Raw genomic sequence first — 16811 nt, 5'->3', positions numbered from 1 at the left:
ATCACTGGAGCTTTGGTGAGAGAGACCCCAAGCTCACCAAGTAAAGACTGTAACCAAAGTAGCTCAGCAGCGGTGGCTGCCACTGCACGATATTCGGCCTCAGTAGATGATCGAGCTACAGAACGTTGTTTGCGAGAGCTTCAAGAGATGGCATTGCCGCCAAGATAAACAATATAAGCTGTGGTGGAAGTGCGATCGTCATGATTTCCGGCCCAATCAGCATCGGAGTAGGCATGTAAAAATGAAGTAGCTTGACGTTTTAGATAAAGACCATGGAAGATTGTGCCTTTTAGATAACGAAGGAGTCTTTCAGCCGCGGTCCAATGCTGTTCGGATGGTTTGTGCGTAAACTGCGACAATTTGTTAACCGCATATGCAATATCCGGGCGCGTAATTGCAAGATATTGAAGAGCTCCAATAACACTGCGATAGTCTGTAGCATTTGTTAAGGAGGAACCATCGTGCAAAGTAAGAGACCCGCTAGTTGGCAGCGGGGTGCTGACTTCTTTTGCACCAGCCATATGTGTTCGTTCAAGAAGATCCCGAATATATTTGTGCTGCGATAGAAACAACCCCGTAGGAGTGGAAATAACCTCAACACCAAGGAAAAAATGAAGATCGCCTAAGTCCTTGATAGAGAAATGGCGAGAGAGTGCGCAAATAAACCTGGAGATAAAGCTTGTAGCACTTCCAGTAACAATAAGATCATCCACGAAAACAAGAAAATATGCAAGAATTCCATCATGTCTATAAATAAATAAAGATGTGTCTGACTTGGAATTGGTAAAACCATAAGATAGCAAAAAAGAACTTAGCTCAGTATACCAGGCCCGCGGAGCTTGTTTGAGACCGTAAAGAGATTTCCGGAGTTTACATACATGAGAAGGAAAATTGGCATCAATAAATCCCGGAGGTTGAGACATGTAGACATCTTCAGAAAGAGAGCCATGGAGGAAGGCATTGTGACATCAAGTTGGCGAAGTTGCCAACCTTGAGTAATAGCTAGACAGAGAACAACCCGGATTGTCATAGGTTTCACAACCGGACTGAATGTATCACTATAATCAATGCCGGGTCGCTGATGGAATCCCTTGGCAACCAAGCGAGCTTTGTATCGATCAATACTACCGTCGGATTTCCGTTTGATGCGAAATACCCACTTGCATCCCACAAGATTCTGGGAGGGCAATGGAGCGACAAGCTCCCAAGTCCCATTGCGAATCAAGGCATTGAATTCCTCTGACATTGCTTGACGCCAGTGTGGGTGACACATAGCTTGAGAGGCACACGTGGGTTCTATGAGATTGGGTAGGGTGTGTTTGGTGGTGGAATTTATTTGTTTGGGTTTGAAGACATTATTTTGTGAGCGGGTGGTCATGAGATGGGTGCGGGTCGGCGCGAGAGGAAGGTGAACAGATGGATTCAAATCAAGTATTTGGGTGAGGCCTGGGGGGGAGTTTGCAGCCGTGGGAATAGGAGGGGTGAATATTGACCGAGTAAGTGGGAATTGGGTGTTGGAGAATTGAAGTCCAATTGGGTACTGATCAAGGTGGTTGGATTAGGAGAAGATTGAGATGTGGTTGGACTCATAGGATAATGCTGATTCAAAAATGAATGCTTGGGAGAGGTATTTAGTGGTTGGACTCTAGGTGGGTCTCTTTGGTTTAAATTTGAAATTATGGCATGGGAATTATCGGTAGCAGGAGAGGAGGATAAGATTGGGTCGGGAGGGTTATGGGGCGCATTTTGTGGGGGGTTGGGGATAGTAGGTGCAGGAAGGGGAATGTTTGTGTTGTGAGTAAGGGAACTGCGACAGGGACTCTGAGGCACGGGTGATGTGCAGATGGGCAAAGCGGGTGCATCTTCATTGAGCCGTGGCGTGCGTTGTGACGAGCCATGCAAGACGGGCACATGAAAAACGGACGGAGAGGTGGTGATAACAGTGGGTGACCAAGACTGGATTGTGGTGGAGGTGACTCGGGGATGCGCAGACGAACATGTCGCTAGTGGAAAAATGGACTCATCAAATGTAACATGGCGAGAGATAAAAATGCGTTGAGACGATGAATCGAAGCACTTATAGGCACTCTGAGTGAGAGAGTAACCAAGAAAAATGCATGGACGAGAGCGAGGTTCAAGTTTGTGTTGTGCGTACGGTCGTAACCAAGGATAGCACAAACAACCAAAAATACGTGTTTTGGAATAATTCGGGGAGTCACCAAAAAGGGCTTGAAAAGGAGACATGGTGTTTGGAAGGATGGGTGTGGGAAGTCGATTAATTAGATAAACGGCAGTTTGAAAAGCATGAGACCAAAACGACAAGGGAAGAGATGTTTGATGCATTAGAGTCAATCCAGTCTCAACAATATGTCGGTGACGTCGCTCTGCCGAGCCATTATGCTGAGGAGTATATGGGGGAGTGGTGAGGTGGGAAATGCCAAAAGAGGCAAAAAATTTGTGAAGTTTTTGAAACTCGCCTCCACCATCAGAATAAGTAGAGACAATTTTTGTGTTAAAATAATTTTCCTCCAAGGCCTTGAACTGGGGAAACGTAGTAAATACCTCTGATTTTCTCTTTAGTGGATAAAACCAAATGTACTTCGTGAAATGGTCCACAAAGATAACATAATAATTAAAACCGTCAATGGATTGAACAGGAGCAGGGCCCCAAACATCAGTATAAATGAGATCAAGAGGACCACGACTCTTAAGAGATGAAACATGAAATGGGAGCCGATGACTCTTATTACATTCACATGAATTACATGAAGTGAAATTAGTAGAACAAGACGATAGAGGCAGAGAGAAATGCTTGACAAGATGCTGAAGGGTTCTAATAGAAGGATGTCCGAGACGTTTGTGCCAGTCATGCAAAGCAGCTTTAACACCAACCATAGCTAATGGCTTTATTGAGGGAAGATGCACGGACTTTGGCCACTCATACACATCGTCTTTATTCAGGCCTCGAATGAGAGTCTCTTTGGTGCGCAGATCCTTCACAGAAAAATGAGAGGGAAAAAATTCAATAGAAGTTTGATTTGTTTTGCAGAATTGAGAAACTGAAATTAAATTTTGTTCCATGGAAGGGACACATAAAACATTGGATAAAGAGAAAGTGTGAGAAGGGGTAGGAAGTTTCATAGAACCCGTGTGACTAATACTCAAACCTGAACCATCACCGATGACAATATTATCAGGGCCATCATATTCTGAATGCATGGAAAGATTGCTGAGATCAGTGGTCACATGGTGGGAGGCCGCGGAGTCAATGAGCCAATTTTGGGGTGTGGAATGGGTAGTGCCAGTGCAATTTGCTATAGGATCCTAACTGTGTGGTGGCCGAGCACGCGGACACCGTTTAGCAGTGTGACCCTGTTGATCACAAGTTGACAGAATCCTTTGTAGCCACCTTTGTAGCCTTGGCTTTGAGTCTGGCTTGGATCATGATGCGGGCTGGGATGAGGTCCTTGATTGTTGCGAGGTCGAAAGGTTTGCTGACGAGTTTGAGAACCAGTCCGATTGTTGGTGAAGCCACGACTAGACTGGTAATTGTTGGAGCGATGGGTGGAGTTGGCGGTGATCACCTGAGGGGTGGTCTGGGCAGTGTCTTTTTGGAGGAAGGCCTCATAATCAATAAGTTTGTCATGAAGCTCTTCAAAGGAAATGTCAGATTCGCGAACACGAAGAGCACCAACAATCTCCTTGTACTCACTACCGATGCCATTGAGAATATAAAGGAGGAGGTCATCCTCATGTACAGCTGCATCAATGAGAGCGAGCTCATTGGAGGTAGCTTTGATAGTTTGTAAATACTCTGCCATAGGCTTGGAGTCACAAGGTTTTCCGAGACGCTCCTTGAGACTCATCACGCGTGAACGCAATCGATTGGCATAAAGTCTGGTAAGTTTAGTCCAGGCTTCATGGGAGGTTGCTGCAGATGCAAGGAGAGGAGTCACCTGCTCAGAAACAGATGCAAGAATTGCATGTAGCAGAAGTTGATCTTGCCGCATCCAAAAAGTATAGGCGGGGTTAGCCGCTTCAGCCCCTTTCTTCGGTGGACACAAATGAGACCCGTCAACATAGCCCTTGAGATCATACCCAATGAGAAGGGAATTGAACTGTGCACGTCAAGAAAGATAATTTATTGGTGTGAGTTTGAGAGGAAGTTGAGCAGCGGCATTGATAGAGATCAAAGCCTGATTAGAATCTGTGGATTGAGGAATTGAAACGACGTCGGCAGGCCGCTTAGAGCTTTGGAGATCAGCCATGAAGGGAAAGCAAGGAAGGAAAAAAAAAAAAAAAAGGATCGGTTTACTCGTTGGAGTGTTGTCGCTCTGATACCATATAAAGGCTATAAGACTTGGAGTAAACAAATATGTTTTCTTACTTTGTATTCATCTATACAGTCCATTAAATAGGCTACAAGAGATGCATATTACAAGTGGAAAAATACATTTGAAAAACTATCCTTGTCTATATCTACAACTACATTTGAAAGGGTTTGTTATCAAGGAGGGTTCTTATCCTTATCATTTACATCCTCCACGTCCACGTCCACGTCCACCTCTCTCTCCTCCCCCCAACACCCCTGTTGGTTCAACTGCTTCCTCCTCTAACTACGACCCCAGATGGGTCAAATCCTTCCGCAAGTCCAAACCCTCCTTTCTCCTCCTCCTAACCCCTTCTCTCTCCTCCCTCTCCCCTCCCACCCCCTCGACTCCGCCCTCACCGCCGCCCTCTTCTGCCTCTCCTACGAGTCCCTCGCCCGCCACTTCGACCTCGACTCCTCCGCCACCGCTTGTCACGTGTTTTACACGGTATGCAAGGCTATTATTGATAAATTAGGTCACTTGTTCGAATTCAAGTTGGATATCAAGAGAATTGTGGTGGGTTTTGGTTGGATTTCGCTCCACGTCAGCAAGCGATGGGTGGAGCGGTGAAATGCAGCAGTGGGTGTAGACTCTCTCTTTATGAAAAATCCAGTCTCATGGTTCACGATTTCTCAAGGAAAATAGAACACACTGTTATCCATACAACTGGGAGTACAATTCTGTGGAAATAATTGCGGCTATCACATCATTCTGCTCAACAAGAGTATACTCCTGATAAAAACCACAGACCCGCACTGGCAAATGACAATGTGACTTTCTGCATGGTGTTACAATCAGATGCCCACTTTTTGGCCTCACTCTTTAAGAAGGACAGAGACCCCTCAATCCCATGATGTGCTGCCACGAGCTTAACTATTAAATCCCTGCAACTTTAGTCCAATCAAGCAGTTATGGGTTATTTTCCCCACCTTGCAATCAATAGGGGGTTTAACAGGATAGACCTATATGAGATTAAGTTTCATGGCACATAGATGATAGAACCAACCTAATGGAACTTAAACATGCAAGGTAAAAATCACTAGGGGTAAGTATACTTCAGCACTCAACATTTTCAGTACAAATGGACCGTTTCAGTGTTATAAGTTTTCACTTCAGCATAACACATAGGGAATGCAGACCAGTTGTATCAAAAGATAAGTTGCACACACACCAGGCACCACCCCCCCCCCCCCCCCCCCCCCCCAGCAAAACAGAAAATTCAAAAGAAAAATTGGACCAAATAATTATCTTCTGTAACGGTTTAATGGCTCTATGAATGTTTCCAGAATAGATCACCAGTAATCGTCCCTTCTTCCCATTGATGGAAAAAAAAGCCTCACGCATATCTTATCTCAAGTGATGAGATAATGGCAACTTCAAACAAGGTGGGTGTTTTGACATGGAATGACTTAAAGTTCAGTTTCCTGAGCCTCAACCAACTGAAGGCAACATGAATAATTCATGTAGGGGTTCTGCAACCCATCCAACAGCCAAGCAACTCTAACAAGTTACCCACCAACTAGAATGCAACCTTGGTGGAATGTATCCTGAAGGCCCTTGAGATTCCTAGGTTTGACCAAAATTTCCATGATTTATCTTGTCATTTAAGCCTTTTTAGATTATGTTACCTCTCTAAATTTCAACAGAATCCGAAACCGTATAGAACTTGGCCATTACGAATTTTGTTCAAAAGCATATTCCTACTGAAAGCTTATCCCCCTTAGCAAAAGAACAACCCTCATTGATTTCTTGCCCCAACTTAATCTCTAACCTTTTGCAGATTACTTGTTTCACCAAACCTATTATCATGGATCATGAACATAATTTCCTACCTCAACACTATGAGTTCTCATCCCAGAGAGTCAAATAAAGATCTCTAGCCTAAAAGAACAAGGCTAGACCCAAAGTTTATTATGAGGATGAAATATGCCTGAACTTTCTGTGGGGTAAATGTACAGTAATGGGCTCGCCAGAGCGATCCAGCCTTATCAGGACATTAAAGAACTTGGGTAGGGAAATGACAATGGGTTCCTGGGGATGAGAGACCATAAGGTCGAACAGGTGGAAGGCAAGATTATCTAGCACGATTCTGGAATCACAGCCTATATCCAGCCAAAGAAGATCAAGAAACAAACCAGTGGTAAGGGAAGAAGCTTTCCATTTGGTTCACCTTCCTTGAAGTTCATGTGGTTGACCTTCTACAGGTAGAGTCAACAGGGCTCAAGACTTTTACAACATTAGTTTCTGCAGGATAAAAAGATATTCCAGTCAATGCTTCGATATTTAATTTGTCTACAGTTGGCCGAACAAGACATAAGAAGTGGAAATAAATTCACTCCAGGGCAGGGTTTCTGGTTTCCAGATGGAGGCAAGATAAACAATATTATTTGGTAGGGAGAAAACCATATTTTTTTTTAACAGAAATCCTTTCTAAGCCTAATCTTGTTTCCAAAATCAGCTTTTGTGCAAACAATTGATGCTGAAATCAAAAAACTTCAGCCAGAGTCTAACAAAAAATGGAAACCTCAACCAGTTTTGTTTAGCTGTATAGATACCAGAAAATTTACATAGGTATCCTAATTAGTAATTACTATTCAAGTCAAATTTGCACATAGCAGCTCAGCTACTGAAGCCTAGAAAGTCATCAGATTGAACAAAATTTGTTGCAGGGAAGATCATTTACAGCTCCCCTTCATACCCAGGATGAACACATTCTCTACGAAGATAAGGTTGCAGGCTGGAATAATTAACCATCTATGCTTCATTTGATCATTACAACTTCCGACCCTGCACAAAAACACTCAAATAACAAGTATAAAACAGAAAATCGGTAACAAATAAGGGACTGGATGATGTCAGACGAGAAGAATGTTCTTTATGCTTACTAAGAGTGTGGATCGATAGCAATGAAAACTATATGAATTTACACGATGATATCGACAACAAATGGCACAAGAAATATAACCAAGAAAAACATTTGTAAAAGCCCATTGTCATGCATAATCTCAGCGACTAGATTGATGTTTAACAGTTAATATATCTAAAATAAAGATGACTATATCATTAATGAGAACCTAATTGCCAAGTTGAGAACACTGGATAGTTGTAGAGGACGTTTCAACAGACGGTCTCATTTGGATTGTCTAGGGGTAAGGGGCTTTGAATTTACATAGCACAGTCAACCATGGTTAGGAAAAAGAAACCTGCATGATTTAAAAGCATACGAATGCCATACCCTGCAAGGGATGTGCCATTTTCCATCAGTCCAATCTTGATGAGGCCTCAAATCAGAATGCTGAAACTCCAATACCTCATTTGTGCCCCTAATGTAGACTTCATACTTTGAGCCTTTAAGGACTTTGCAGACACCACCAGCCCACCATGCAGCATTGTACCAAGCATCAACTTCTTCAAGTGGTTCAAAAGGATCCTTCCTTTGAATTACAGGATGACAAGGCCTGATGCATGGAGCATCAGCCTCTTCTTTTAGGAGCTTGTTTTCATCATCAGATTTCAGTGTCCTGTATTCTACCAAATACTTCCCAGTCCCTATAGAGCCTATAATGACTGCTGGGTACCAAGAACCTGAGAAACCTTCTTTGTCACTTTTGACCTCTACCTTCATCCCCTTGCAAAAGTAGTTTGCCTCTGCTGTCATTAAGCCATTCTGGCAATTCGACTTTCCTGGTCTGGGCTTCAGAGACAAAACAGATGCCTTTTTCTGCATATCAACCTTTCCAATATTAGCAAAATGCAAAATTAAACGAATGAGCACAGAAGAATTCTCGACTAGGAGGAAGTGATACCCGGAAATCAGCAACCCATTTTCCATGAATCCATTCTTGATGAGGCCTCAGGCTAAAATGCCCAAATTCCAGTTCTTCATTTGTAGTCCAGAAATAAACTGCATACTTTAAGCCATCAAGCACTCTGGAGACAAGACCCACCCACCATCCATCATTGTACCAAGCATCGACTTTCTCAAAAAGTTTGAAACGGTCAACCCGCTGTATATCGGGGGGACAAGGTCTAAGATGTGAAGCCTCGGTCTTCTCTTTAAGGAATTGAGCTTCATCCTCTGATTTCAGTGTTTGGTATTCAATCAAGAACTTGTCCTCCCCTAGTGAGCCAACAATGACTGCAGTGAACCAAGAACCATGGTAACCTTCGTCATCACTTTTTACCTCCACTAGTGTCCCCTCCTTGAACTTTGCCTTTGACGTTCTTCCACCCACCTTTACCTTGAACTCCACGTCTCTCTTTCTGGACTTCAACTCTAACCCGGATGACCTCTGCATTTCAGACCCTCAAATATTGGTTACACAACCAAAAAAATTGAAATCACGCAAACTTTAGTTAACCATTTGAACACAGGATAAGATAACTTGGCCCAGAGCAGTAATTCTGGGAGATATCATAGGGGAATGTGTTTTTCAGTGTTAATTGTAAAACTGAGACAGTTGTGTCTAAGGAAGCAAGACATAAGTGTTGTACTAGTCATTGAAGGCTAAAACTAGAACAGGGAACATAACACAGAAACTAAGAGGACAAAGATATCCTACCCTGGAAGCAGTAACCCATTTACCATCAATCCAGTCTTGATGAAGCCTCAAATTAGAATGTTCAAGAGTTACTTCCTCATTCGTGCTCCTGACGTAGACTCTGTAATTGTAGTCATCAAGAACGTTAACAATGTCACTCACCCACCACCCATCTCTATGCCAAGCATCAACTTCCTGAAACTTTTTAAAATGGCTGATTTGTGGAGTTTCAGGGGGGCAAGGCCTAATATTAGAAGCATCAACACTGTCTTTGAGGAGTGCAGTGCCATTCAATGTCTTCACCGTCTGGTATTCCACCAAAAACTTGTCAATCCCTATTAAGTCAACAATGACCGCTGCATACCAAGAAACCTGGAAACCTTCTTTGACGCCTCCTACTTCCACCATTGTTCCCTTGCTGAACTTGGCATCTGACTTTGTTCCACTAAACTTTATCCTCAATTTCAATTCTTTAGGTTGGATCTGAACATAAATTGAGCACCAATGCAAATTGAGTTAAAAACAGCATTTGAATTTCCAAGTATGTGTGTGTGTCTACGCCTACATACAGAAAGTTCACATATCATCAGAAAGAATTCCCATATATTCCCTATATGAAAGATCCGATGAACTCATGAACTTATAATAAAATTTCAAAAAGAAAAGAAAAGGCCTGGATAAATAGAATACAAGAAGAAAACTGAAGCATCCTACCCAAAAACTAAAGTTCAATTTGCACCCCAGCTATGTTACATTTCATATTTTTTAAAATGGATGGTCTCTTTTATATTATAAGAGAAAGCAAACTCCACAGTCCACAGAAACAAATTGTATGCTTTCTTTTCATAAGTTATCCATTTCAGATTAGATTGCCAGAGGTATATACACATTGTACCAGGGAAATGTAAATCCCACAAGAAACAAGTTTTCATGGCACTCACACCAATATATGAAGTTGCAATATAATTATTTCATCGAGTATTTTACGAAATTTCCAAAAGCTTCTTTCACTAACTTGTCTCTTCCTTGATGTATTGGAAAAAATTTCTACCTCAATTTTAGTATCGTGTAGCTGAATGGATTGAAATTCATCTGTTGCCCTTTTTTCCATTATACCATATTTGATGAAAGGATTGGCGAACCATAATAATATCACCACTATTACATATAGTACAGAGGAGCTGAAAACTACATATTTTCCCTTGATTAATGTTTTAGTTCTTTTTTTTTTTAACTGACCGGACAATTAATGTTTTAGCTCATCATATGAACTTCGTACTAGTACTACATAGTGAGGCGAAGGGACTGTAGTGCTACGTATTAGGAGCTACTACATATTTTAACCCTAGAGTAAATAGCAATTAACAAAGACTCAAAGAGACAGCGTAGCAAATTAAATAGTACTAGTAGTAATCTACTAATAAGATTGATTACGACCTGGTGGTGGAAAGGAGGGACCCAGGAGCCATCCTCCCAATCCCGATGAAGCCTTAAGTTCCACTGATCGAACTCCAACTGCTCCTCCAACACACCCTCAAATGACACCGCATACCTCGACTCCTCGAGTATATCCTTAATCGTTCCTCTCCGCCACGCCTTGTCGTGAAATGCGTCGACGTTTTCCCCAACTTTGAAGTAGCGGTGTAGCTCCAGGGGCGGCGAAGGCCTGACATTGGAAGCAGAGACGTACTCTCTGCGGCGTCGTTTGGTCTCAGTCTCAGTATCGTCCTCCTCGGAGTGGGTTTCATACTGGACGTAAATCTGGCCCTTGTGCTTAGCTGGAAATGGGCGGAGTATAGAGGCTGGGAACCATGAACAACAAGAAGAAGAGTTGTCGTCGTCGTCTCCTTTGGTAACCTCCACCTTGTCCCCTTTCTCGAAATGCGGCAAGGGCATCGTGTCCGTCGGGAACCCTAATTTCTAGAGACAGAGAAGCGTGGTTGTAAGAAGCGGGAGAGAGAGAGGGAAGATTGATGATGATGTTGAGGGGTTGGCGGGAGCACGGTTGCGTGGCGTCAGAATCAGCGAAAGTTACTACTGAAAATCTCCCCGTTTTATGCGCTTTATTAATTACTCAGTACGAAACAATGGTGCTAGTAGCCTACTACCACATCCAAACTCACATCCAAACACACACTCACCATTTATATAAGTGGTGATGAGTTCCACACACACTACATATTCTAATATGTACTCGTATATGGTATCCACCACATATATATAAGTGTGACCATATTTAGATGTGAATTTGGATGTGTTACTAAAATTATTGATTACGAAACAATAACAATCGCCAAGCATATGAAGGGTGCCACGTAGCAAAACTGATCAGCCTTTTTCTCCTTGTCTAACGTGTAGGATAATTCAAACCTCTTTTTGTTTTTATAAAAAATTGTTGGGAAGTCCACTATAGCATATTTGTAACCCATTAAATCCACTTCTAAATTTCATAACCCCTCTAGTCCACTAATTAGGTTTTGGTGAGGCCTTAAGTCCAATTCAATTAAAAAAGGAATTAGTTCAGGACCAAAATACCCTTACCTTTAAAAACTGTTAATCTGATATATCTCACTCCTAAAAAATCTCTCATATCCCACTCCTATAAAATCTCTCATATTCACGTTGTTCCCATATCCAAAAAGGAAACAGAGTCCAAACGAGAGAGAGAGAGAGAGAGAGAGAGAGAGAGAGAAGATTACCCTTTCCATTCAAATCCCACATTTTTAGCCCATTATCCGTTCTACGTTTGAAATCCCAGCAGTTACGTTGAAATAAAGCGACAGAAGATTCTCATTTTCTGATACATTGTATATAACGTAATTGTACATATATAACGTTATATACTCGTTTATCAGTTCTCATTTAACGTGTGATACTTACATTTTACGTTATGTACTCATTCATCGGCTCGCATTTAACGTTATATGAGTTTTTGAAATCTTTTTTTATTATAATACAAGAACATATAACATTCCACGTTTTACATCTGAACGTACATATATTAACATAAAATGGTATATGTTCTATAATTTTTTTGGAGTTTTGCTGCACAAAAACTCCCATATAACATTATATTTTTACTTTATTGAATTGGTCCGCGCAGCGGCTTCAATGACTTGCTTCGAGTAACAATATATGTTCTTTTTTTGTTGGAAGGTACACAAGTCAGCAGCTTTCATATAATGTTATATGTTCTATTTTTTTGGAGTTTCACAGCATAGAAACTCACATATAACGTTATATGTTTTACTTTATTGAATTGGTCCGCGCAGCGGCTTCATTAACTAACTTCTGATAACCGTATATAAATAATCTGTTACCCAAATTATGCAACCTAGAGGGGGGGTGAATAGGATTGCTAGTAATAATTACCAATAAAAATTTATCTCTAACAATATATGCAAACAATAAGTATGCAATCAAAATAGAGAGATAGAGAGATAGAACCCGTTTATAGTGGTTCGGTCCGGATTTGTCCACGGTCCGGCCCTACTCCACTTCTCCTCAAGCAATTACTTGAAGGTTAGACTAATCTTTAAAAGATTACAACTTGTAAGTCTTGCGGGTGCTTACAAGAACCGAATGCCTCTAGCTTTCCCGAGGAGCTAGCACAACCGCAAGAATTTTCTCCGAAAACTTCTCAAAAACAATAACACCCAAATTCCAACCCGAATTTGGTCTTCTAAGCTTTCAAGTGTTTGACTCAAACACTCACTTAGGAAATACAAGTATGTGAAGAAGGTATGAAAATTATCGCTCACGACTTGTACAAATTTTCTCTCAAGAATAATATGAAAGTGGAAGAACAATGAGAATTTTTGGCTTTGATCTTTTGAGAATTTGCTCTTGCAATAATATGGAATGTTGTAGCTTGTGTATGTACTCATTAATGAGTTCTTGATGCCTTATATAGCCATCCATATGCTTCCTAGCCGTTGGAAACTAGCCGTTGGAAACTAGCCGTTGGAACTAGCCGTTGGAAACTAGCCGTTGGAAACTAGCCGTTTGAAACTAGCCGTTGGAAACTAGCCGTTTGATAGAGTGGTCATCCGGGTGGTCGTCCGGTTGTCACAGCTTTCTGTTCAGACAGCCGGCTTGTCAGCCGGTTCGTCAACCTGTGGCTCACAATTTCATCTAAATAAACCGTTAAAGCATGTATTGAGCTCAATAAAGTCTTTGTAAATATAAATCATGAATCCAAGAGACTTTATGCTATATTTCAAGGTCACGAAAATATTTAATTCGGGAATCGACTTTTCGATAATTTTGTATTTGCCGAATAAAAATATCATTGAATTAATCATCAAAATAATTAATAGAGATGCATATAAATTTTCACAAATTATAATGCATACATTTTTCAACAATCTCCCCCTTTTTGATGATGACACAAAATGATAGTTTTTATTCAAGTAGGAGTTATGCCAATCCCCCCCTTAATACATGCACCAAAGCAGTTATCTATGATCAACGAGTAATAGCAATAATCAACAGATCATAGCAAGCAATTTTTTTAAATCAACAGATCATAGCGAGCAAATTTTTTTTTTTTTTTTAAATTAGCCTACAACGGTTAAAAATATTAAAAATGGCAAGATAGATCAATAAAAACTTGGCTTTTTCTCCCCCTGTGACATCATCAAAAAAAAAAACTAAAAAGAGAAAAACAATAGGGCCATGGTTCCAGCACCATGCCGCTCTTGCCGTGTAGCACTCTATCTTCGTTCATTGAGAGCTTGGCGTCTTTGATTTTCGTATTCTCGAATAATGGCTGCTACAGCGGCAGCTACAATGCCAATCCAATACCACAGAGTATCCACATTTACATTCCACCCGAACCATGGTGGTATTCTTATTGTAAGTAACGCACACAGCAGAATGAAGATAAAGAGTTGCATCCAAATGGTTTGGATAAACAACCTGAACTCTGCTCGTTCGGCATCTCTTTCGTAAAACTCAAATGATAACCCTTGCGGTAAGTTTGCCATTGCTCGATTTGGAAGGATAGAGATTTGGAGAGATTTAGGCCGAGAGAGAAGGAGAGATAGATAGATGAAGAGATAGAGATTGTGTTGTTGAATTTATAGAGTATGAGATTGCCGAATTGTTTGAAATGCTGCGCCGAAAGAGAGATAGATGAAGAGATAGAGATAGGATAGGGGATGCGGTAGAGATGCGGCGCCGAAAGAGATAAGAATAGGGGAAGAAAATTGTGTTCGGGTGTTTATTGTTGTGTCCCCTTAATACATGCTCCCCCTAAAAGAGAGTTTTTTAAAGAATGCGAGGGGTATTATCGAGAATGATTATCCCTGCAAGCTTAGAGACAAGAAATTCATATCGGCGAAGTATATAAGAGACAATTTAAGCACTAAGCCATGAAGTTCATACAAACTAAGTGTAACAGACTTAATAAATCAGAGTTAGCAACGCAAAAGCTTGAATAAGTCTCAACCTCACGGTCGTCCGGTTGGACATCCGCTTGGACATCCGACTGACAAATGCAGGTTAAGTCCAGAAAACGTTTAAGAGGAGTAGCATTAAAGACCATAAAACTGATTTTCTGCATACCAAACACAGGAAAATGAAACATATGATAAAATGTTTGGAGGGTGATTTCTTTATCAAGATCATTTGTACTCTTCATCAAGTATGATATTTACGAATTCAATCAACTCAACATTGAATCCAAAAAAAAACTTTTGACATCAAGAACACAAAACTTTTTCATAAATGATTAGACATGCCGAGTTCTCGTCGAATGAAACAAAATTGTTCTTCACCAAGGGGTTTTGTGAAAATGTCCGCCAATTGCTTGTCGGTACTAATAAAGTTAAGTTCAATATCCCCTTTTTGAACATGATCTCTTATAAAATGATGTCTAATCTCAATATGTTTTGTTCGAGAATGTTGAATCGGATTCTTGGTTAAGCTAATTGCACTAGTATTATCACATTTAATAGGAATATGATCATATTGCAAATTGAAATCCTCCATTTGTTGTTTGATCCACAATATTTGGGCACAACAACTTCCGGCCGCTACATATTCCGCCTCGGCGGTAGATAGAGCTACGGAATTTTGTTTCTTGCTATGCCAAGACACTAGAGAGTGCCCTAGAAATTGGCAAGTCCCACTTGTACTTTTACGATCAACTTTGATACCAATTAAATCAAATGCAACTCCACGTGGATAAAACAATCCTAAGTCATGAGAACCGGCAACATATTTAAAAATATGTTTAATAGCTTTTAAATGCGATTCTTTAGGACATGATTGGAATCTAGCACACATGCAGACACTAAACATTATATCCGGTCTACTTGCCGTGAGATAAAGTAATGAGCCGATCATACCTCGATACATCTTTTCATTGACGGCCTTACCATTCTCATCTTTGTCTAGCTTAGTTGATATGCTCATTGGTGTGCTCATTGGCTTTGATCCTTCCATGCCAAACTTCTTAATAAGTTCTTTCGCATACTTGGCTTGGTTGATTATGATCCCCTCATTAGTTTGCTTGATTTGAAGTCCGAGGAAGAAGTTAAGCTCCCCCATCATACTCATTTCAAACTCACCTTGTATACACTTAGCAAACTCTTTGCACATATTATCATTAGTGGCACCAAAGACAATATCATCAACATATATTTGAATAATGAGCATATCTTTACCTTTGGCTTTAATGAAAAGAGTAGTATCAATTTTTCCACGAGTGAAGCCATTGTCAAGCAAGAATGAACTAAGTCTATCATACCATGCACGTGGTGCTTGCTTCAAACCATATAGAGCTTTTGAGAGTTTAAAAACATGATCGGGGTATACATGATCTTCAAAGCCGGGAGGTTGTTTGACATAAACTTCCTCATTTATGAACCCATTCAAAAATGCACTTTTCACATCCATTTGATAAAGCTTGAAATTTTTGAAAGATGCAAAGGCAAGCAATATGCGAATAGCCTCTAATCTAGCTACCGGTGCAAAAGTTTCTTCAAAATCAATACCTTCTTCTTGATTATAACCTTGAGCAACAAGTCTAGCTTTATTCCTAACAATATTTCCGGATTCATCTAGCTTGTTACGAAAAACCCATTTAGTACCTATAATAGTGTGATCAAGAGGCTTGGGTACTAATGCCCAAACTTTATTCCTTTCAAATTGATTTAACTCATCTTGCATGGCCAAAATCCAATTTTCATCATCTTGAGCTTCCGGAAAGTTTTTAGGCTCAATTTGAGAAACAAAAGCTTGATTTTCACAAAAATTTCTATGAGACGAGCGAGTGGTTACCCCTTTCGAAACTTCTCCAAGAATCAAGTCCTTTGGATGGTTTTGCACGAATATCCAATCCTTGGAAAGATCTTGGTTGTCTCCCATGGCATCTTGAGGTTGATTAATAACTTCATCTTCTTTGATTTGAGAGCTTTCTACTTGAGTATCACCATCAACTTTTTCTTGAATTGTCAAGTCATGAATCTTATGTGTAATCTCTAAGTCATCATTATCAACAACATCCTTAGTAGCACAAGGATTAGATTCATCAAAGGAAACGTGAATAGATTCTTCAACAAGATTAGTGCGCTTATTATAAATTCTATATGCTTTGCTAGTAAGAGAGTAACCGATAAAGATGCCTTCATCCGATTTTGAATCAAATTTACCCAAGTCATCTTTTCCATTGTTTAATACATAACATTTACAACCGAAGGCATGAAAGTAATTAATGTTGGGTATTCTACCATTCCAAAGCTCATAAGGAGTTTTCTTGAGGATAGGCCTAATTAAAACTCGATTCAAAATATAGCATGAGGTATTAACGGCTTCCGCCCAAAAATATTTTGGCAAAGAGTTTTCACAAAGCATAGTGCGGGCCATTTCTTCCAAAGTACGATTCTTTCTCTCA

At 40.5% G+C, this 16811-nt stretch overlaps 1 protein-coding gene across 9 annotated transcripts; it reads right to left on the bottom strand.

Moving 5' to 3' along the window:
* Nucleotides 1–4360: 4360 nt before the first annotated feature.
* On the bottom strand, nucleotides 4361–10942 carry LOC131317994 (protein AGENET DOMAIN (AGD)-CONTAINING P1-like). Of its 9 annotated transcripts, none has more exons than XR_009197465.1 (7): nucleotides 10346–10928; nucleotides 8933–9394; nucleotides 8177–8662; nucleotides 7606–8091; nucleotides 7054–7157; nucleotides 6506–6614; nucleotides 4361–5260 (listed from the first exon to the last, which is right to left on the bottom strand). XR_009197465.1 is itself a non-coding variant. In XM_058347753.1 (5 exons), exons 1-5 carry the CDS (start codon nucleotides 10805–10807, stop codon nucleotides 6600–6602), a joined length of 1911 nt encoding a protein of 636 aa, XP_058203736.1. In that variant the 5' UTR covers nucleotides 10808–10928; the 3' UTR covers nucleotides 5573–6599. The 9 variants fall into 9 exon arrangements, 5 of the variants coding, with proteins under 5 accessions (XP_058203736.1, XP_058203737.1, XP_058203735.1 ...); XR_009197464.1 differs by having other exon boundaries at nucleotides 6541–6614; XR_009197466.1 differs by having other exon boundaries at nucleotides 6541–6614; nucleotides 7069–7157.
* Nucleotides 10943–16811: the final 5869 nt, after the last annotated feature.

Source organism: Rhododendron vialii, chromosome 2a, assembly GCF_030253575.1.
Source record: "Rhododendron vialii isolate Sample 1 chromosome 2a, ASM3025357v1".
Lineage (NCBI taxonomy): Eukaryota > Viridiplantae > Streptophyta > Magnoliopsida > Ericales > Ericaceae > Rhododendron > Rhododendron vialii.
The sequence above is the reverse complement of the archived record's forward strand: the minus strand, read 5'-3'. Positions and strand labels throughout refer to the sequence as shown.